The sequence below is a fragment of the Cyclopterus lumpus genome, chromosome 5, assembly GCF_009769545.1.
Source record: "Cyclopterus lumpus isolate fCycLum1 chromosome 5, fCycLum1.pri, whole genome shotgun sequence".
Classification (NCBI taxonomy): Eukaryota; Metazoa; Chordata; class Actinopteri; order Perciformes; family Cyclopteridae; genus Cyclopterus; species Cyclopterus lumpus.
The window spans coordinates 8,416,023-8,438,660 of record NC_046970.1 but is presented as its reverse complement, the minus strand read 5'-3'; the positions used below and the strand labels follow the sequence as shown (position 1 = coordinate 8,438,660).

Sequence of the window (22,638 nt, the reverse complement as noted above, 5' to 3'; positions counted from 1 at the left end):
AAGTGAGGCCCAGCGGAATCACCACCTGGCCCCGCTTACAGAATAAAAGTGACAACATTTTGTGGTGTGAATCGGGCTTCCGCTGTGAGGGTCGCACTCCGTGCCGTTTAGAAGGACAGGGCCCACAAGTATGACCTGGAGGCGTGTCTACACTAAAAAAGTATGTCCATGCATGCTGTAAAAATAGCATTGGTGGTTTGAGGCAGCCGGTCCACACGGTGTGAGGGATGTGCTGCGGCTGAGTCGTAGGATTCAGGGACAGGCTTTATTTATTTCAGGAGCCTTTAATTCGCTCTTTAGTGGAAATCTGTCAACAAGAACATTACTTTTCACACACAATCCTCATCAATGCTTTCTGCTTTGCTTGCTCGGCGAGTCCTGAGGAGGGTTGTACTAGGAGTCCATCTGGCGTTTTTACAACCTTTCATGAGGAACATTTAGCCTCAACAACTTGCCCTTAATATGTTAAGATAACCTTTAGCATTCCACACATTTTTCAATGGACCATGACGGGAGGATGAATGCACTGATCACTTGCACACCGTGCATTTACTTTTGTTTGCTGACCTCTTGCTCACCTTCCCATGTGGGAAAGCACTCTGCACATCTCAAATGTCAAGAATAATAACTACATTTACATCGAGAGAACAAAAAACACCCATTTAACATGTTGCCTGTGGCTTTGTAGTGCCAGAACAGTCATTTGTCCAAACATAGAGTCTCAGTAGTCTGGTCTGGTCTCATCAGCATCAAACCTAACTTCACAAATATAGCCTCAAGCTAGGTTCAAGCCCTTTTCACAACAGAAGGAAGCAGCTCAAATGCCAAAGTCAAAGCTGCAGGTTTTGGGCTTTACAAAGCTGAGAACGATCACTTCAGCTGGTGTCTCTTAAGGAGGAGTGAAACCCATCACACACTTGTTTCATCATCACAATTTATGCAGTCTTTCAGTAATTGATTTCTCAAAGTCAATCATGTTTCTTGGCATTTTGAAGTTTTAAAAGCTGAATTTAGACAAAAAAACGATTTGGCCGAATGGAGTCATATTTCTTGGGAATCACAACATTTCCAGCACATTTGACAGAGCTGGGCCTAGTTGACCCTTCCTAAACCCCGCTCTTCGCTGCTCCTCCAACCCGCCAGGTCTACCTGTCGAACTAACTCTGTCACAAACTGCACTCCCTGAAGACAGAAGGGATATCATATGTCTGAAGGACACATCTAGGATATCAAACTGAGTTAGTAGCGAAAATAGAGATAGAAGCTAAAGCTATGCATCACAGTGTTGAAGTGAACAAACCCCACACCTGGTAATCGAGACAGAAGACCATGAAATGAAGGAGCAACACTGTTCCTGTAAAGCCGGGCCGGTCTTTATGTTGCAATCATTAAAAAGCAAAAGCAGCATGTGTTTTCATTCAGCATACCGTCAGTAGTTAACGCAGCATACAAATGCTAACGCTATTAAATGATGTGCCAACGCACACTGCCGACGTTAGTGCCACAGGTTTTTACATAGCATCTCCTTCAAACCTCTCTGGGTAACAAGTACCACTATTACACAACATTTAACCAGGACAAGCTCCAAATCATCTAAACCAGCCTGACAGTGGAGAAAATCTGGCTCCCCTCACTTCACCAGCCAGAGGATTGTGTCGGTCTTTACAACAGCTGGGTCAGATTTCCGAGTCAAACTTAATTGAAAAGCTGTGTGAATAGTGCAAAGAGCCGCAGTCTTTTGTAAGGTCCTCACCTTACAGGTTGTGCATGGTTCAAAGCCACAAAAAAAAAAGAATAAGAAAAGGAATGTTTTACGAACTTTGGTTGTAATCTTTAGTGTATTCTAAATGGTATTAACTCATGCCAGCAGCAGGGAATTTTTCCACTTTCACAACACAGACATTCTCCACTCAACATAGCAGTCACTTCCCTGAGAGTAACCTCTGTGAGAATTTGCTTTGAAAATAATCCAGCAAAAAAAACCTGATAATAACCTGAACAAATTGGAGAGTGAAAGGGACAGCATTGAATTCACCTTCCCTGCACTGTTTTGGAAAGAGCAGCTGGTTATTTTCCCATGGACCACAATGATTCTTTTTGTGTCACAGGATATACCAAATGAAATTCGCTGACAACCATGTCAAATAATTGAGGCAATAAAAAAAACATTCCTGCAAATAAATATTTGAATAAAACAAACTTGGAAACCAAGGGGTCTCTGTAACTATCCTCTGAACAAGGTACTGTAGCAGTCCCAGTCTGCGCTTCTCATTGGTCTGATTAACCTCTAATTTAATTAGAAAGTGCTCAGTTACACATTAACTCCAACCAGTGATTCGTTGGCCACCGAGTTGCACTGCCATGTTTCTACTGTAAGCCCAGTGTGGACAACCCAAACACTAGCTCTAGAGAGAGCCGTTCATGTTTTAACATTACCCGAAGGTTACTTTAGTTCTCCTACATGCTTGGAAAGGGAGGAGTGAGCAGAGAGGTATTCTGTTGATTGCAATCTGCGACCTCACCCCCTGAAGCCACTAAATCCTACAAACTGGCTCTTTAAGGTTACTTTAAAGTCAACATTTTAGAGGTGGAAACATCATTTAGTTTAATTTGGTTTCAACGATTCAAAGTCACTGGCTTTGTAGTCTAACTCTTTGTTTTCTGAGCTTAGCGGTCATATCAGCATTCAAAGGCACCTCTGTAGATCCTGTCTTCAGTTCAATATTATGCTCAGTCTGTTTGTGGTTCAAGCTATAACAAATACTCGCACTGTTCACTGTTTCTGTTTGCATTTCGTTGTGGCCAGATGTCAGATAATTATCTTATTTGTGCAATAGTTATGAAAGTGATTTGCGGGCATGGTTGCTTAACGCTCATTTGAGGCGAGTTTGCGCAATATAGGGATTTGAATGCACCAGTAAGCCCAGTTCTTTATTTAGTTAACTTGTGGGTTTAACTGTTTTCATGCAGATTATGAACAGGTTTCTAGTTGCGCTGTCTTGTTATTTCATTTTTTAATTGCTGTGCTAGCTCCTCATTGGTGGAACGAGCTCCCCATTGACATCAGGACAGCAGAAAGTCTCTACATCTTACCGATAGCACTTTATTGTTTAGCACTTTAGTAGCACTTAAATGGCACGTACGGATAGTACTCTGTAGTTTAACGTTATTGAAGAAATTGTACTTGCTTGATTCATGTTGTTCTGAGTTTGGACTCATGGTTTAATGCACTTATTGTAAGTCGCTTTGGATAAAAGCATCAGCTAAATGACATGTAATGTAATGTAATGTAATATTAGGCCAGCAAAAGCTATTGTAAATCGCAACATGTGGCCAATTGGAGTTGTATATATTGGGAAGCTCCTAATAACCAGTTATTGGGCCAAGTTTCATGTTTCATGTTAGCTCGTTTAGAGCAGGTGGGAATTTGAGCCGCTGCAGCAGACAACAAATCAAAAAACGACACAAACTCAATGTTTCTAAAGCCGTGTCAACTTCAGAACTCAACACCTGTGGTATGACGCTTCATCATCAGGAGGTTTCAAGTGTTGGGGCAGGAATTCAGCCAACTCCTGGGATTGAGGGCAGGATTATAACACCTCCTTTCCCGTAGGGCAAAAGGTCAAATGCTGTAGCTGTCAAAGAGGTCAATTTGGACACAGTTGCAGTCGTGAGATTTCCTCATGTTGTGGTGTTACTTGCTCTAGAACCATAATCTAAACAATGTGGACAGCCTCCCAACAAAATAAACAGCACATTTTTTGACAGTACTAGGTAGCTTCCAGTTCATGGTTTGTGTTTAGTAAAACAAAATAAAAAACCTTGAGACCTTTACACACCGGGGGTTTTTGTGTGCTCTTAATTTGCACATCAACAGTTGCTTTTTTCATTAAAACTTTTTCACAAAATATTATTATTACTATATATTTATTTTCGCACCACAAATAAAAAGGCATCAACCAATCATGTTGTTTGGAACCTGTTGAGTTGCTCTTATATTCATAAAACAACAGAGTCTGAAACCAAGATACAAACTTAGTTAGACTCCTTTCAACTTTGACAAAAGCAGAGCGTACCAGGTCTTACCTTTCACAATAAAAGCTCTAGTCACATGAGAAAGAGAAGAATTTCCCCACTTTGCGATCAATAAAGTGTACATTATTACATTGTTTATTATTATTATTACCACAGAAGACTGTTGATTAGCATGATCAATTATATCATCCTATATACAACATCTTATTATACACCTTTATTGTACATATACATACTGTACGAAAATATAATTTAGAGCCTATATATATTGAAACACATTTCATATTCACAAGACTTAGATACAGCTTAATAAAAGTCCCCTTTCCTCCAATAAATGTCACGGAAAAAAAGGAGTAATTCACTGAAATGCTGAAATAACTAATGGAACAACCTAATAAAAAATTATATAATGGACGTTTCAGTGACTGCGACAAGTTGTGAATTTGTAAAGAATGTAATATTTTAACATCATGCATTGAGGTGGTGGACAATGATGGCAGCAGCTCTTGAAGTGGCCTCCACACACATGGATACGTGTGAGCTCTATTAAAGTCTTTTATGGTTGACACAAGCGTGCTATATGAACAATTCCTCAGCTGTGACAGAATAATGAAAAACATTGTCCACACCTGCCGAGCAGACACAGGCGGTAAGAGAGCTTTCTGTTTTTGTGCAAGCAGCTTATACATCCGTTTGTCTGATGAGCAGGCACTGAGTAAAAATGGGATGCCTCATGTAACAGACAAGTCATGTCCATTTTCTAGGTCTTGAGCATGTCACTTATATGTCCATTTCAGGTCCACTGCGTAGAGATGCTGTCCTCTTGTTTATTTTAGGCACTGCTCGGGCTGGTCTCTTCTGCCTGCTGGATAAAAAACACAGACACTTGAAGAGGTCCAATTAGGCATTGTTCAAAGACCAAGTTAAACCAAAGGCTTTTCCTCCAATACGTCTATTCACACATGTGGAGTTAGCCACTTCTGCCACATTTCAATTTGTAGCAAATTTTGAAAGTGCTTATAATTAGTTTAACTAATGGTTGGTGGTTTTGCGCATGCAAATGAAAGGATAGGCTCAGTTCTTTTCAGGTCCCTCTTTAATACTCCAGTGCCCATTATAGACTGAGAGAGTAATTGGCTGAGGACTGCTGCCCCCATCTAATTCATTGGAGTTGGATTAGTCGGAGAAATGGTTCCAGTGGCCGGCAACTAATAGACTTGGAAAAACTTGGAACCTATCCTATTAATGGAGGATTAACATTGTTTCTATGGTTACCAGAAGCTAAATATGTATCATTTACGCCCGGGCCCACATTGCCTGCGTGATAAAATAAATAAATATATAGTATCTAGCACACCGCGGCAGTTCAGTGAGGTAGCCATCGTACACTGCTCACACATACAGTGTGACACCTGCATGCCAATTCGATATGTGTTTTCAACACTGGTGTAGTGGCCATTTGTCCAATAAATCAAAAACAAACATAAATCAAATTGCCACTGACGCACCATGGGTTTGTGGTTTACGCAGCCAAAAGAAAGCATTGTCCATTCAGGAATCTGTTTTTCTGATCATTTTTTTAATTAAACAAAGCAAACAAACAAAAGAACAAAGGAACTCCTAACGCTGCCTCTCCTGCGCAGGTAAAAAAACATAGGCCTACCCAGGTGCATGCTGGTCCTGTACCTGCCTACTCCTACATATAACCACAGGTGCCCACAGTGTTACCCAATTAACGAACAAATGAACAACCAAAAGACTAAATATATCTAGACAACAACAATAAAGAATTAAACTAAACTAAAAACTATCACAAGAAAAAAACTATTCTAGTATATCAAAACATCTAACCTAAATAAGCAAACAACCTGAATGAATAAACAATACTACTTGTCAAATAAATACTATTATCAAATAAATAGCTCCAACAACTGGTATTAAACGTATTATGCGAATTGGTTGAGGACAAATGTTGTCCTTTGGTAGAGTTACCTGTCCATGCAGAAGCTGCTGCAGCGAGAGTCAGTCTGCCGCGTGCACACACAGCGCTGGGCCACCTCCCCACTCCTCCGGTGCTCAGTGGAGCGTCTCACACGCAGGGAACCCTGGTAACTGGACATGCCATACGGTACAGTGTGCCTGCAAAAGGACACAGACGCATGCGGTGAGCGGAGTGACCAGTCAGATAGGAAGCCCTGTACATTAGACTGACGACGGACAGAAGACTTATAATGTTTAACAATGCGTCAGTGAGAAATAAATGGAACTCTATCGCGATTTGAGAGGCTTAGGTGGCCAGCAGTATAATACTGGATTGCATTATACTGACAGGTGTTTCTAATATTTTGTCCTCCACTATTGGACACAGGATGGGGACACAATATAGTAAACACCTTTCAAAGTAATGCAGTCCAGAACACCAACAGACTGTAATGTCTAATATGTATCTTACTTAAACCACTCTGAAAATAGTAACTACAATTAAGTTTTGCAATTAGGATTTATCTCACGTCTGTTGGATTGTGTAGATTGTAACCTACTCAACTGAAGTCAGTGTGTTTTGAATTCAATAAGTATGTTTTAAAGTAATCACAAGGAAAAGGAAAATAACTTTAACTCCTAAATCATTCTGCCAGTAAAGTTATGTTTTTGTAAAGATTCTCTTTCAAGCCCCTTTCCTTCTTGACAATAAATAAACTATAACACCGACTAACCAGCTGATTTAAACAAAAAGTATTGTGTATGAGCACTCATGGGGTACAGTATATTAGAGTATTGCTTGGTATGTAAATTATGAAAGCCTAAGTAAATAGTACATACTGCTGTACTAAAGATCTCAGGAAATACTTCAGGTCATGTCCACCATTGTGACCAGTCAAATCTGAAGAAATTTACAGAAGCATGAAAAAGAAATGTCATTGCATATGGAGGGAGAGCTGTCAATATTATCACTTTTGCGCTATATTCAGTATCCCTCTTTCTCGTTATCTCATGCTTTCTCGATGCTTCTCACCATTTTTGTAGCGTATCAAATAAAAGTAACTAACATGCTGGCATACATCTGACTTAGTGGTATTCTGCTTATATAATTGTTATGTATGGTTCTGTTAGATTGTTGCCATACTGCCCTGTTAGTACAGATATGTGAAGGAGAGTAAATATGTTTTACTACAGTGAAAATGTAGTTTTTGAAAGGGTAAACACCACCAAATATGGATTAAAGCTGAATATGTTGTTAAATAATGATAAAATCATGTTGTGGATTTTGGAATCGATTATATCTATTGTTGGTTTTTCCAACAACTTTTGGGTAAAGGAGATAATTGCAGAGACGAGGACACTGAGTCGCGTCACTCGCTGTGTGGTTTGAGAGCGAGGTGAAGAGAAGATGGGCGGCGGTGAACTAATGCAACTGTTTGGCAATTGTTTAGTTTAAAATGTTATGAAAAAGGCGAGCCATACAATGTGAATAAAGGGATTTGTAAGAAGTGCAATATGAAAGTACGGACTAAAGATAGATGGACCCAAATCTTATCTCATCTTAAAACTCCAATGATCCAACAGAATACTAAAGTCTGCCACAAACCCCACCCACAGAGAGAAGCCAGACAAAAAATATTTTCAAGCACAAGAAAAGTGTTTGCATGCATAACGATGGCAGGAAAAGTAGGTCAAAGCTGGACCTGTGGGTCAGTCTGTAAACTATTATGAAAGCTTACAGTGGACAGTCTGGGTAATAGTGTTACCGTTCCCTTTGTTTTTCTCTTCCAAATCATTTGGAGTATCTTGACAACCAGCTATTGGATTGTCTGAACTGCTTTTCCTCTGTGTCTTTTCCCCCATTGGACTTGTGGAGTCTGCCACGTTTCCAAATCTCAGCACTTAGCTTGGTGAGCCCAGGAAGGAATGATGGACTGAAATGGGCTTTGATGCTCTCGCTGCATTCATGTGAGGAACTAATCCAACTGACACTGCCCTCAACTTGTTATTTTCTCTCCACGTGGCTGTAAATTATGATGAAGAACCAGCTAGCCAAAATGGAGAACGAAAATTACATAAAAATCAAACAACATCAAAGTAAAGTAAAACCACATGGCACCCACCGCCTGCTAACTTTGAAGGACAGCAGTGGTTCTCTTGAACAACTTGACCGTGATGGTGTTGGAGGAACTCCAGGCGAACCCAGAACACCACGTCAGTGGCGACGGCAGAAATCACAGTGAGGATGGGCGCAGAGAAAATCAGGTCAATGGACTTGTACTTTTGTAGCGCCTTCCTAGTCTTCTGCTTTGACGCAACATCATTCACCCATTCATACACTGATGGCAGGGGCTACCGTGCAAGGTGCCACCTGCACATCAGGGCTAACTAACACATTCACACACGGCTGGCTCAGCCCACCGAAGCAATTTGGGGTTTAGTGTCTTTCCTGGATCCGGGGATCGAAGCGGCAACCTTCTGATTCAAGGACCACCCGCTCTCTCTCTGAGCCAAAGTGGCCCAACTAGCTGGGTCTAGCTCATCCAAGACCAACGCATATGACAAACTTATATGTTGACCAAAAAATGGCACTACGACTATATATTATTGCACCACAACCTCACAACAAGTCTCACAACCTGTTGAAAAACGGCTTGGGTTTGCTATTAGTTTTTTGCACTGGTTGCTCACTCAGCAGAAGAGATGCAGAAGATTGTAGACGCGTTCGCCACTTCATCGATACAGTTTGGCCTAAAGATCAACATCAAAAAGACAGAAGTGCTGTTCCAGTCGAACTCTGAAACATCCAGGCAGGAAGATATTATGGTTGATGGCCCCACTCTGTACAAGAATTCACGTACCTCGGCAGCACAATAGTAGGAGATGGCCGAATAGAAACTGAGATACAAAAGAGGATGTCAAAGGCTAGCATGTCCTTTGGTCGGCTTCGCGAAAGACTCTGGAACAACCATCATGTGTCCGCAAGAGTAAAAGGGAAAATCTACAGAGCGATCATAATTTCCACCCTGCTGTACGGGGCTGAGACATGGACAGTGTACAGGAGCCAAGAGAAGAAGCTACACGCTTTTATGATGAGACATTTGAGGTCAATTTTGAAAATCAAATGGCAGGACAAGGTGACTAACACGGAGATTCTCAAGAGGACAGGACTCCCTTCTATGGAAGACCTCGTCATCAGAAAGAATCTCCGCTGGACAGGACACCTTCTGAGAATGCCAACCGATCGCATGCCGGAGCAGATTCTCTTCTCGCAGCTACCATCTGGCAAGAGACATCGTGGCCGCCGTCGGCTCCGCTATAAAGACACGATCAAGAGAAACCTTAAGAAAAGGGAAATTGATACCAACTCGTGGACATCTCTGGCGCTTCAGAGAGGTGCATGGTGAGTGGCTGTAAAGTAGTACATAAATTGAAAACAGTCTTTGTTGCTTCGCGACCGACAGTAAGGAGAGTCCCAAATCAAAAGCAGCTCGCGGAATGTGAGCTACTGGTCTTGTTTGTGAGGCACCAGGGTGTTTCCGTTAAACAAAGGGTTGTGCTATCTGGTGATTTTGGTTGGCTTCGACAATAAACACAGAGGAGTAAATGACAAACACGTTAGATGCCACAGGCTTACACATTATCACCAAAGTTATATACCTGGTTTCAACGTTTTAACACCTGCAGTCTTGTTGACATCAAACAACAGAAATGTAATAACCTTCTCTAACGCCTCACACTTGTTAAGAACACTGTCAACTTAATTGTAATACCCTAATATCTATAATTACTGTTATATTATAAATGCAATTAATGTGAAATGCTATTTGTACTATCTCTTTAAATGCTGGGATTGCCTTCACTTATTGCTCTGAAAAGGAATAAGCACATACAGAGAAAGGATGGATCATATTATACTGCCATGTGTGCCTACAGACCAAACGTCATTGAGCAAAACAATGCAATGTGCTCTTGTACTGTCTTTTGAACACGTTGCAAAAAGTGTTCCCCTTTCAGGTTATTAAATGCAATTTCCAAAAGGATCTGGCTTTGTTTAGCCAGTCCCTATTTAAGCGTGAAAGTGTATTTCAGTATACATTGTGCACACTTACATAAACATTTCTGACCTTGTATGTGGCTTACACATATCAAACTTCTTTATTTTTGTTTACCGACCCAAATTGTTAGAATTTAACTCCACACAGTCAGCACTACTCAGCCTGGTGGTCTGGAGGAGTTTTCTCAAGAGAAAATAATCCTGCTGATGATATCAAAGTGCTCCCTTGAGACAGACAGGACCATTGTTCAATGTCCATTGATCAGTTCATGGTAATCATATGGCAAAGTGAAAATAAACTAGGAAATGAGATGTGATAAGACATTTTCTGACAATCTGTCTTTTTGTCTAGAGAACAAACCCGACACCACCAAGCTGCACCAAGAGCTGCATCAATCACATTCAATGATTTGTGATCGCCAGCTGGTAAGCTCCACATCTGAAGTCATTTCTGCATCTGACTGATGCGTCTGATCTTTACTTTTCAACTTGAGGTGGAATTCAAAGACCCGGACACACCCAACCAACATCAAAGAACTGGCAAACAACAGCCAATAGGACGTTATTTCTGCAGCTATTAACCATACCAGGTGGCAAATAACCATACACGGTGTCGGTAGTCTGTTGTCGTCATTCAAACCGGTCTACTTGGAAACCGGAAGACCTATGCGGATACACAAGCCACTCTGAGGATACGTACATGAAACAATGTATTTATATTTATTTTTTACACCTCTCTCACTCACAACCTAGCTTCTTTCCAGATAGCCATGTTGTTGAGAAAACGTTTGAGAATCGGAAAGATCAGATGAGAGGAGCCTTCTCTGCGTGCCCTCTTGTCTTTACTTGCTTTCCTCACCTCTGTTTGTCTTTTCCGGTGCCCATTCAACATGCTGAATCGGCCAAAATAGCCTCCGACAAGTGCAAGTGTGTCAACGGTGCGAGACACACAACTCGGGCGACAGACTCTCGCCAAAAGACCGACATGGGCCACGTGTCACGGCCTTAGCACTATAACCCTTAACCTCACACTGGCCTCGAAAGTATGTGAAGATAATGAAACTATCTTCTGTGAGCTTGCATAAGGTTTATGATTTGCTGAAGGAATGAGTCTTGGAAGTTTTTGGGGGGTTATAATGTTTATGGTTAACACAGACTTAAGATAACGTATCCTTCTGTGATATAAAATGCTTCAGTAAATTCACTTCATGAATTTAGGTTTAGCTTTTAGGGGTTTAAAAAAATTAGATGACTAAACGTCATCATTAAAACTCTAGTACTACTTTAGCTTAATGGTGGAGACGATACATCATGTGACCATGGCGTAGTTGTTTTAGCCTAACGTTAGCGTTTTACTTAAACGATGGCACTCACAATTCGTGAAACATGTCTTTCTCAACTAAACGGGTAAGTATCATAAACATTTGTTTCTCACAGAGTGTATTTGCTGCAATAATCCAAAATCCAATGGAACAATCTCATTGGCTTTTTGTCGAGGGAACCAGTGATGCTAACTTCCTTGTTCGCCTACAGGGATACCTACAAATAAACCTCATTCCTGCAGCACTCTATTGTGCAGATTTACCTCTCGCACTACTGAAAATAGATATAAGAGACATTAGAAACTAAATCTACATCAGTGATTGTAATACACATGATGAGACCACATGGGATAAAAGAAACCTCTTCAATTCAAGTAAATATGTAAACTAGAAGTATAGCTCAGAGGAAAGCAGAGAACGCAAACACGGGAAGATGAAACTTTACAATGAACAAAACATGGACAATTTCTTCCAAATTCACAATATTAAATAATGTCCATAAAATCTCAGAAAACTTGGAACACAATAGATATTTGTCTCAATAAAAATTATGAACTGGGGAAGTTTCAAGCTGATATCTGTTGGTTAATATGTGTACTCTATTCCCTTGTAGCGTCTTCAAAATGTATGTACTTTTACAAAACACTTCTTTAAAGGTTGTTTTCTCGAAATGAGTCAGAAATCTCCACTTCAGCAGCTCTTACATCCAAACTTTCCGGTTTCGTTCCTCTCTATTCTGAAGGTTTATACTGAGGGGTTTGTTCATTTATTCCGAAAAACATGCACGTTTTTGGCTGTTGACAGTATTTTTCGGATTTCTGGAATGATACAGAGAGATATCTAAAATTCCCTCAGTAAAAACCTACAACTCTAATATGTAATCAAAATGAAACAAGAACATTGAACCTGGTTTTATACAATGTTGAGATTTCTGTTCTGGGAATAAGCACATATTTAAAAATATGGCTCATACCAAGCCAAAACAGGAGCTATCGATCTTCTCTGAGACATTATTGTTGTTCTGAGTTGTACTCATGGTTGAATGCTCTTATTGTAAGTCGCTTTAGATAAAAGCATCAGCTGATTGAAATGTAATGTAATGTAACATTAGCAAACGAACACAAAGTGACTTCAACTGGATTCATTCCATGGTATAACTCTTGAGCAACAAAGGAAGATAAATCAACAAGATTATACCCAGTTTGACGTGCTGCTGTGAAATAAAACACGTCCGTAACACTGTACGACACAATGTCTTTGATCTCATCCAGGTACGTTTCCGTTGGTCTGATGTTAGGAAGTGTACGGGATTGAATGTGCTTCATGCACCCTAAACATGTCTGAAATGGCTTCGCTTCCGTCTCTTAAATTGTCTTCCCATTGGGAGTTCTGCAAGTGTAGCAGCAGAAAGAACAATTGCTGCACTGCTCTCTGTCACGACTCGCTCAAACTTTCAGGCATCAAATTTGTGTGCTCACCTGCTTGGCACTGCATCATCTGGCATCCCCCAATGCAGGTGAGCTCAAATAAACTTGCAGATTGTGAAGCTGTTCTCCAATTAAATTAAATTAAAAACATGACAGGAATGCAAAAATGAATTCCGAATGTTTACATTGAATCTTTATAATATATATAAATCCTGATGTATGAGGAAACAAAAACCCGGTTTCCATATGTTTCCCTGTACTGACACCAAAACAAGTAACACAAAAAAGAAACAAAAACAAAAAGTGCGGCCAAAGTATCGGATACATGAGGCACTCTTACTCTGGCGTATTGATCCAGATGATGTCCAGGTGGCAGTAATACACACACTCTTTGTCCGTGTAAGTGTAACACGTGCACCTCTTGGAACGCCTCCTGGCGCCCGGTGGGTCGCAGGTGGAGCAGGGCTTCGCTCCGCCGGCCTGGGGCTCCGCTCCGCCGGGCAGGAGCAGCTCCACCGCGGCCGCCTTCAACTCCTTCCTCGAGCTCACATCTTTGCGAAATGAGGAACCTGCCGGATCACGACAATTTGAGAAGAAATGGTATTAACAACTATTTAATCAATTTATTTCTTTATTTTAAGTATAGATTAGGAATACAAACGCGACCTTAGTGATTGTATTATAAACACTGGCTGCAGTCCTTGCTACCAGCAAAGTGCTGATCCGATTGAAGGACAGATCAAGAGTATTGGTTATCTGATAACAGTTTCAATTATGGATTTTCTCAATAGGGCTGGGCGTTATGGGAAAAATCAAATTTCACTATATTTTGTAATATCAAATACCTCGATGACGATAAGTGCTCTCACAAAATATTTTAACAATTTAGATTGTTGGTTAACAATCATCAGTAATGTGAATAATATTAAGCGTGTAAAAGCAAATAAAAGAACAGCTCGAAAATACTAAACTACAAAAAAGTATGTAATTTTACTGCATTCAGCCTTTAAAACTAGGAACTATTATGTCACATAACGACATTAATGTATCCAAAATCTAAGACTCTCCTACGATATTGATATATTACCTATATGTTGTCCAGCCCTTAATGTAGGTAATTTAAACAAGATACCAAACGGGTCGCTGTGTAATCAAAAAATAATTAAAAAGGAGAGAAGACCGTGGGCTCCTGTTACTTAACACATGCATTTGTCATTATATGTGCATGCTCTAGACTCGAGTGGTTAATCAACTATTTAAAAATTGCAACAACGAATAGACTTCAATGTTACGGTTGTGCTGATTTTATGGTTGTTTGCAATATGCAAACGGGAGCTGTGATCATAAAGTGGTTTCATAGTCTATGTGAAAATAATTTGCGTTTAATAAAAATATCAGTAAAAAGACTACAGTCTCATACTACTACTCACCGTTTGCTAAAGATGCTGTCACCACGATGAGAAACAAAACTCCCACATAAACCAATGACACATTAGCCATCACACATGAAAATGTTTTTAAAAAGTCCAAAGCTCCTCAGGAAACATCCCGCATCGTCCGCTGACAGCTGGTAGAGCTGCACTGCCGCTCCGCGTGTCTGGTGCCCACCTCAGCGCACTCCGGGTTATCATGAGCCAACAAGTCACCTGTAGTAGTCACGCTAGCTTCCTGCTACGACTTTTCAAAACAAAAGCTTTGCAGTCAAACGACAAAGAGAAGGGTTGAGACTCCTTGAAATTAGCTGTCCAGTTTTGCTTTACCGTTGACCGCTCACTTCCGGCATCACCAATAAATGCAGTATTTTTTTTAAATATTAAAAAAACATGTTCCTATTTTAAATTAAAAATGAGCACAATTGCAACATAGCTAATATATTACAGCATATGCAAGCTGAAACACAGTTGACAACCGACACAACGTTAAGAACTGCAGAGTAGACAATGGGCCTCATGCAAGAACCACTGGTACAAACAGGTGTATTTAGAATTTTACAAGTGGTCCATGTTAAATTAGTCGGCTGTTATCCAAGTCAAGTTTTTCACTAATGGAATGTACATTTCTATACGTTGAAGCAATGTTGTTCGACATAAAATCGACATAAATTACACTTCATAATTATGTTGACTTTATCCCGTTCGACTTGAACTTTAATGTAATCAAAAATGTGGCTATTGATGATATTGTATAAAACTACAGCCTCGCTCAGCAGAATGAGGACAACGGGATTGCAGCGCCACGTCCGCAAATCACTTCTCCTGTCGTAAAACCTGACCCACAGTAAAATAACGCTCCACCCCGCCCCCTGCTGGATACAAGCCAGAATGTACACCACACCCAGAGTAAAGGCACGTCTGTCAGTTATCAAACTCTTTCTCGTGTGCACTGCAAATATGTTGGCTACACATGAAACCAAATCACATCAACAACCATGTGACCCCACATTTGTGGGCGTCACATAAAAATGAGTTCCTGGTCTCAAGCTCTAGTTTCAAGTCTTCTTCAATACAGCATGATGTTCATTTAGTAAATTATGTTCCATTTAGAGCCAAATAGACCATAAAGCAGAGTATGCAAATACAACATAAAGCTATTGAGTGAACATTAGATGATGGAGTACATACTTTCTCAGAAATCTAGTTTTAGCATTGATGCCCATGAGGGAGCTTCTTATCCCGGGCAACCTTATCTTTACAAAGCCAACGACATTCTGAAAAGTAACGCCTTCCTGAAAATCATAAGAAATAATTTCTTTACCATGATGAGAGCTACTATTGAGAGTGCAAATGGTAGATATAAATAAATAAAAATATAGTAAATAATAAATAGAATAGAATAATGATAATAAAAGCAGTAATGGTATTGGCAATATTAATTGCAATGCAACTAGATGCATGTACTCATGCACTTACATTTACACATAAGTACATAAAAACGTGACGTATTTTGTTTCACATATTACAGACATAACATAACCAAGACACTGTTGATGGTGGGAAAACACTAATTTGTACTTTCTCTGTTCAAAAAGATAATCGGACTGGTTGTCACAGCCGTGGCTGTGCTCCATTTTATTTCATTTACAGTCTCTTGTGTCTCTGTCCCTCCGGTGTTTCCATTTCTCCTTTTTACCTTCTCCAAGCCACACACGTCAGCCCCGTTCTCCATTCTTCCACCAATTTGTCACCAGATTTCATTCCCTGCCATCAGCCCCTTGTCCAGGTCCACTTCTACCATAAAACTCTTGTCTTAACATTGCCAACCTGTCTGTTTTCTGCGTTTCCGTCCCAGCACACTATTTTAATTTTTAAAAAAAGACAAATTCTCTGATCTTTGGTTATTCATATTACATTGGTTGTTTACTATTGAGATTTGTTTTACATGCATGCACATACATTTTTTAGGATAAACTCCTTGAGATGAACCATCTCATTTTCAAGGTGGTCCCGAAGCACCAATATAGGCTACAGAAAATACAGAACATGAAACAAAACCACATAAGTACACTCACACATACACACTGAAGCAGAAGCATAATGCCCACCCTCTGGTCCCATTTCTAAACGGCATCAAAATCCGGCAATGTTGTACAGTGAATTTTTGAGATGTCAGACGAGGAAGAATAAATCACTATCATCGTGTTGAATATGACAATCATAAATGACAAGCAGAAAAGATTTGTAGGATATCATTAATAAAAATGGAGAACAACAATGGTCCAAGAGATGAACCTTGAGGCATGCATGGTTATATAATCTGATAGGAGACACATTGACATCTTAGTTCTCAATTGAACTACCGTCAACAGAAACAAACTGAGAGACCACAAGCACAACGTTTGTCAAGGAGAAGATAATAATCAACCATGTCAAAAGCCTTAGCAAGATCTATAAATATAGCTGCTGAAAGCATATTGTTGTCCACAAAAATGGTTATATTTTAATAGAACAGTTGTAGAGAGGTTTGCTCTTACACCAGATTGGTTAGGATATGAAACATCAAAGGTGAATCGAGTATATTGTTTTATTTATAACTAGCATATAACGTCCCCAGTTGATTACTTAAATTAAGACAATTAAAAAAATATTATTTTGTTTTCTGAAAACATATGTATAAATATGCAAATGAGGCATAACTTATTCACCAAGAACTCAGTGTTCTCTTCCAATTTGTGTGCAGGGTGTCGTCCGCACGCTCTCTCCAGCCCGTTCTCACCCGCTACTGGAGTATATATCTAGGAGATACACAAAACCACACATCCGTTGACGCTGGGTTAATTACAACACCTACCGGCACCGTTCCCAGAAGCACTCCATTACTCCACCCCCTCTGCAGCTGAGCCTAACCACACCCACCACAGGCACATTTCTAAGTAAAATGGAATTTCAAATGGAGAAATATATAAATTAAATAAATCAGACAGAGTTTGTGCCGGAACATAAGTGGCAGCTTATGGTTCTGAAAACAGAAAGCAATGCAAAAGTGCCATAAACTTGCATTCTTTGTATAATTAATGTATTCCTGCAGCTCGTGTACTCACACAAATTAAGTAAAGAGATCACATTACTCCTGTATTAGCTGCTCTGCACTGGCTCCCTGTAAAATCAAGAATCACATTTAAAATTCTTCTCCTCAAGTACAAAGCCTTGATTGGTAATGCACCATCATATCTTAAGAAGCTTGTCGTACCATATTGCCCCACTAGAGAGCTGCACTCACTAAATGCCGGGCTACTTGTTGTTCCTGGAGTCTTCACAAGTAGGATTGGAGCCAGAGCCTTCAGTTATCAAGCTCCTCTTTTATGGAACCAGCTTCCACTTTCAGTCCGGGAGGCAGACCCATGTGTCACAACATTTAAGAGTAGACTTAAGACTTTCCTCTTTAATAGTGCTAATAGTTAGGGCTGAATCAGGTTTGCCCTGGTCCAGCCCCTAAATATTCTGCTATGGGCTTATAGGCTGCTGGGGGATGTTTGAGGATACACTGAGCTCCTCTCTTCTCTTCTGTCTCTCCTTATGGACACATTTACAGCTCTTCATTGCACCTTACTAACTCTACTTCTTCCCCAGAGTTGTTGTGCCTTCTTGCCTCCATTGGACCTGGCTGTGTCTGGAGCCGGTCCTGGCTCATTGCCCCTGCTTCCTGCATCCTGCCCCTGCCCCTGGCCTCCTTCCTCATTGGTCCTGCCTCCTTCTTTGTGCCTCCTGCCCCAAGGGCCTGGCCTCATGGCTCATTGGCCCTGCCTCTTTCGCAATGCCTCCTGCCTCCGTGGCTCTGCCTCCTGCCATGGCCCTGCTGATGCCCCTCCTCTCTACCTCCTTCTGTTTACATAGGTTGTGGAAATCTGAATTGTGGTCCATGCCTACTACTCATTATTCATAATTTCTGTAATATATACTGTTACACATGACATATATTGCTTCTTCTGTCCATCTGGGGACAGGGATCCTCCTCTGTTGCTCTCCTCAAGGTTTCTTCCCTTTTTTCTCTTGAAAGGGTTTTTTCTGATCCGATGTGAGGTCCTGGGACAGGGATTTCGTTGTGATTTTGGGCTATACAAAATAAACTGAATTGAATTGAATTGAATTCCCTCAGTAAACATTATAAACATTAGTTTATGGTCTCAATATCTAGTTTCAAGTCTTCTTCAATACGGCATTATGTTCATTTAGTAAATTATGGTCCATTTTAGAGTCAAATAGACCATACAGAGGAGTATGCTCGGGGCTTGTGATTTAAAGGCTTTGTTCGGTCTGGAAGTTGTCCTTGTTTTTCGTCTTTGAACATTTACCCTTTCACAAGGGTGTTTCACTGTAACATTTTTGGCTGCCTAAAAAGGCCTCAAATTCATTCTTGGGTCCACCCTCTCTTGTCAGTTCTAGTTGCAATAAAAAGACTCAAGGCTTTAAAACAGTTGTCCACAAACCAATGGCTGAGGTCACGGTGACTACATCGTTTCAAGTCTTCTTCGATAAAGCATGATGATGTTCATTTAATAATTATGGTCAATTTTTGGCTGCCTAAAAAGGCCTAAAATTCATTCTTGGCTTCACCTTCTGTGATTGCAATAAAAAGACTCAAGGCTTTAAAACAGTTGTCCACAAGGTCACGGTGACTACATCCAGTTCTTATAGTCTCTATGAGAGGCATGCAACATGCAACATGCATCATGCAACATGCAACATGCAACGTGTTAGAGAGCAATGACTATTTTGAGTAAGTAATAATTAGACCTGCAGAGGAGATGGCATGCAGGTTGCCACAGGGAGCATGTTTAACGCTTAATATCAGACTTTTTATCGTAGCTAGTTTTAAATGTCTGAAAAGATAAACTCAAATAATATAAAGTTGATTTTTTGCTGTCATTGTTCATATTTTGTGTTCAAAACAAATAATATTAGAAAGTTTGATATTGAGCTGGAATACCAGATGGTTTGTGGCTCGAGAAGCTGGCAAGGGTCCCCAAGAAAGCGTCTTCTAAGACAGGTTTTCAGCGAATGACCTTTGTGAGTTTAGAGGAGCCTGCAGGACAGGAAGCCTATTATATTTTTGGATTTTGAAGTGTCATCTGCCGTCATGTCCCTGCCTTGGCCATGTATGGACACTGGGTGGTGGTGGAGGAATGGAACTGTACTCTTCCTGTACGTTGAAGATACAGTCTGCAGAGTTTGCCTGTTTCACCCATGGATTCATTCCAACACCGAGCTTCTGAATTTTGCCCCTCTCTGCAGATCTCCTTGCATTTCACTTTTCCTTTTGGTCATGTATTGCTGGTGGTCTGAGGGTTCTAGTCTCTGGTGTTAGCTGGAATAGTAAGTCAATAGTAAATTGTGGGGATGTCCGGAACAAGAGGTGGAAGGCTCTTCTCGTACCGTTGTGTATAGATGAGCTTGTTTAATATCTCCTTCTAGTTGTTTCCAGCATTTGCAGGAGCGTCCTGTTAAATCTCTCCACTTGACTATTACCCTCTGGGTGGTACGTTGTTGTCCTCAAGCCTGCGATGCAACAGTTCTTAGCCAACTGAGCAAACAGCTGATTTTCAAATGTGCACCCTTGGTCTATGTATGATTTGTTTATATTCTCTTCAGTTACATTTATTGTCTATCTTACCCTGGAGCCCGGACATATTTTGACAGAAAACTCACTGCCGTAATGAATCTAAGGTGCTGCGGAGGCTGGATATTAGAGGAATGTCTTTCACAGGTCACCTAGAAAAGCATGTGGATGCATGGTCTTTCATTTAGAGCCCCCGTTCCACATAGATCCACTGAGAAAATAATCTTGCTCAGGCTACATCCCCACTAAAAGATTTTTGTTTTAAGAGAAAACAATCTCCGGACACCTAGGCATTTTAACACCATTTTAGAAATGAACTTTGTCCATAATACATACGTTCTGCTATCAGGTTACTGTAGCCTGTGCCTTGCTCTGTTTCTCTCTCACACACACAAAAATGTGTTCAAAAAATAAACAGTTACAATGTTTTACACAAGTTTAAGGCATTTCCATATTCGCTTCACTTTTCACAACCTGAGGTTGCCGTCCGATTTTCTTACATTCTTTGTAAAACAATATCACACATCTAACTAGTTTTCCCTTGTTGTTGTCCTTTCTCAAACCCGTAGCATTTATTTTGGTTTGGTTTGGTTACTTTATTAGTACCCGTAGGTAGACGTGGTTTGCAGTAGAAAACAGTAGAAAACGAGGCATCCATCTCGACATACATTACAACAAACACATACAACCAGACAAACATAATAAAAGTACTCAAAGCTACAGATGTATAATTATAATAATAATAATGTGTTCACCTGCGTGATGGCTGCTGGAACAAAGCTGGTTTTATACCGCTTTGTTCTGCACCGTGGTACAAATGTGCTTTGTACATTTACAATTCCTTAATGAACTTCACAATAGTTGTGCAAAACAAAACAAGCAAGATAAAAAAGAAAGGTGCTCTGTTTTAAGTCTATCCCCATTCTTAGACAGCAAACCATGCCTTCAAATGTCCGCTCCGTAGGGCTGTCTACGCTTGTGAATATGCCGCTCGCAAATCGTTCCAATCACAGGAACCTCCTGCACATATAAGCATTATATAATGAAGAATGCAACTCCACAGCAGCTACTTGCATAGACAATGCATTTAATGTTGAATGCTGGTAGTCTAATCTGATGCTGTTTGTTTTCTTCCTGAAAAGTGTCACATGATCGTAGTGTGAGGAGTCAGGGAAGGTCACGTCGTGACTGATAAGACCCATTCAGGAAGTGATTTGTATTCATAAACAATCTGGAGTCAAACAAAGGCTCACACAGACACTCTGTGTAAAGGTATTTATCACATTGGTCTTGCTGAGGCATGAAAAACATACAAACACAATCTTCTGCAATGTTTTCATCTGGAATGTTTACAGCTGAGATACAGCTTTTCAAAATGGCTCATATTAATCATCTGGGAAATGAACACTTACATTCTTCAATGGAGAGAAAATCTGTCACCTCAAGAATACTGGCTCTATGGAAAATAGCTGTTCTTAAAGCTGCACTGATGACTATGGATTACTCTAAATGACTGTTTAATGTGTTTACAATAAGTCAGACAGGATGTTTTCATCAAGTAATCTGTAACTCCTAACTAATGATACAGAAAAACAATATTAATGCACAGGCATTCAGTACCTCTACTTGCAGTGTTACAGTGTTTATTGCATCACAATCTTTAAAAATAGCTCTTAACAATAACTTCGAATAATGGCACATTTGAACTTGTACATAAGAAGCACTACTGATGCAGGCCTAAAGGGAACTGTGTTTCAACATAGGGAATTTCATCATCTCCCCGGTGAGATGGCCATGAAACAACTGCATACCTCCGTCTCTTCCCGAACATCGTTCATGTTAAGGCAAAGGTTGTCTAGGAATGCACTGCACGCACTGATGTTAGAGTGTGGCTAGCCAGCGTGTTTTCATCGTTCAACAACAGAACGAGCCCTGAAGTCATGAATGATATCTGTTCTTGCAGGAAGTATTGTACAATGTTAGGATGCCAAATTGGCAGTTCCATGGAAGGATAGGAAGGCGCCATCCCCAAGGAGGTAATAGCCAGCCGGAGGGTACAAGGCCTGACAGAACCGAGCCTGGATAGCCCATAAACACATCTAGAAATATGCCTCTTAAATCCTGTGGCCTGCATTTGTTTGGATGGGAAAAGCTTGTATTTCACATAGTCTGCCTAACGCTGGATTTGTATATTGCATCCATCCATCCATGGCACCAGCAGCATGGACAAAAGCAGGACTCAACTCAAGAAAGTTGACTGAAGCCGTGGCAATCTCTCATGTGGCAATGGCCGTGAAAGTATAGTGGAGAGTACTTCCCCTGTGAACTCTATGTATCATCTTGTATACGGCGCTTCTTGGAATTCCAATGGAGGAACTCACCACAGAGAATGAAAAGCACATGGGCCAAGTGACACCAAGAAAAGGAACCTCCATCTCCTGGCCCCAACTGTGGTCTCTTTGGTGGAGAAATGAACTGCAGCAAGCATGCCAGAATAGTTCTTCTTCCACTAAAATCCTTCTGGAGGTAGACCTCTGGAACAACAACATGATTGGGGTTGCAGCATTTACTGCATGTACAGCCCTCTTCCTTCCTTGGAGAAAAAAAGAATAACACACAAAATGTTATTTTAATATTTTAAAGACATTCATTGTCCTTGGACATTTCATCCACTTGATTTGTAGGCCAGTCAATTTACAAGGCCACATCTACGCAATTGACTTGGCCACATCTACACAATCTAATGATTAGTATACACAAAACT

General features: G+C 40.5%; 1 protein-coding gene across 1 annotated transcript; it reads right to left on the bottom strand.

Annotated features, from left to right (window-relative positions):
• Positions 1 to 4,192: 4,192 nt before the first annotated feature.
• Positions 4,193 to 14,327, bottom strand: LOC117731181 (endothelin-3). Its single transcript, XM_034533358.1, has 4 exons — positions 14,252 to 14,327; positions 13,162 to 13,390; positions 6,028 to 6,174; positions 4,193 to 4,900 (listed from the first exon to the last, which is right to left on the bottom strand). Exons 1-4 carry the CDS (start codon positions 14,319 to 14,321, stop codon positions 4,816 to 4,818), a joined length of 531 nt encoding a protein of 176 aa, XP_034389249.1. The 5' UTR covers positions 14,322 to 14,327; the 3' UTR covers positions 4,193 to 4,815.
• Positions 14,328 to 22,638: the final 8,311 nt, after the last annotated feature.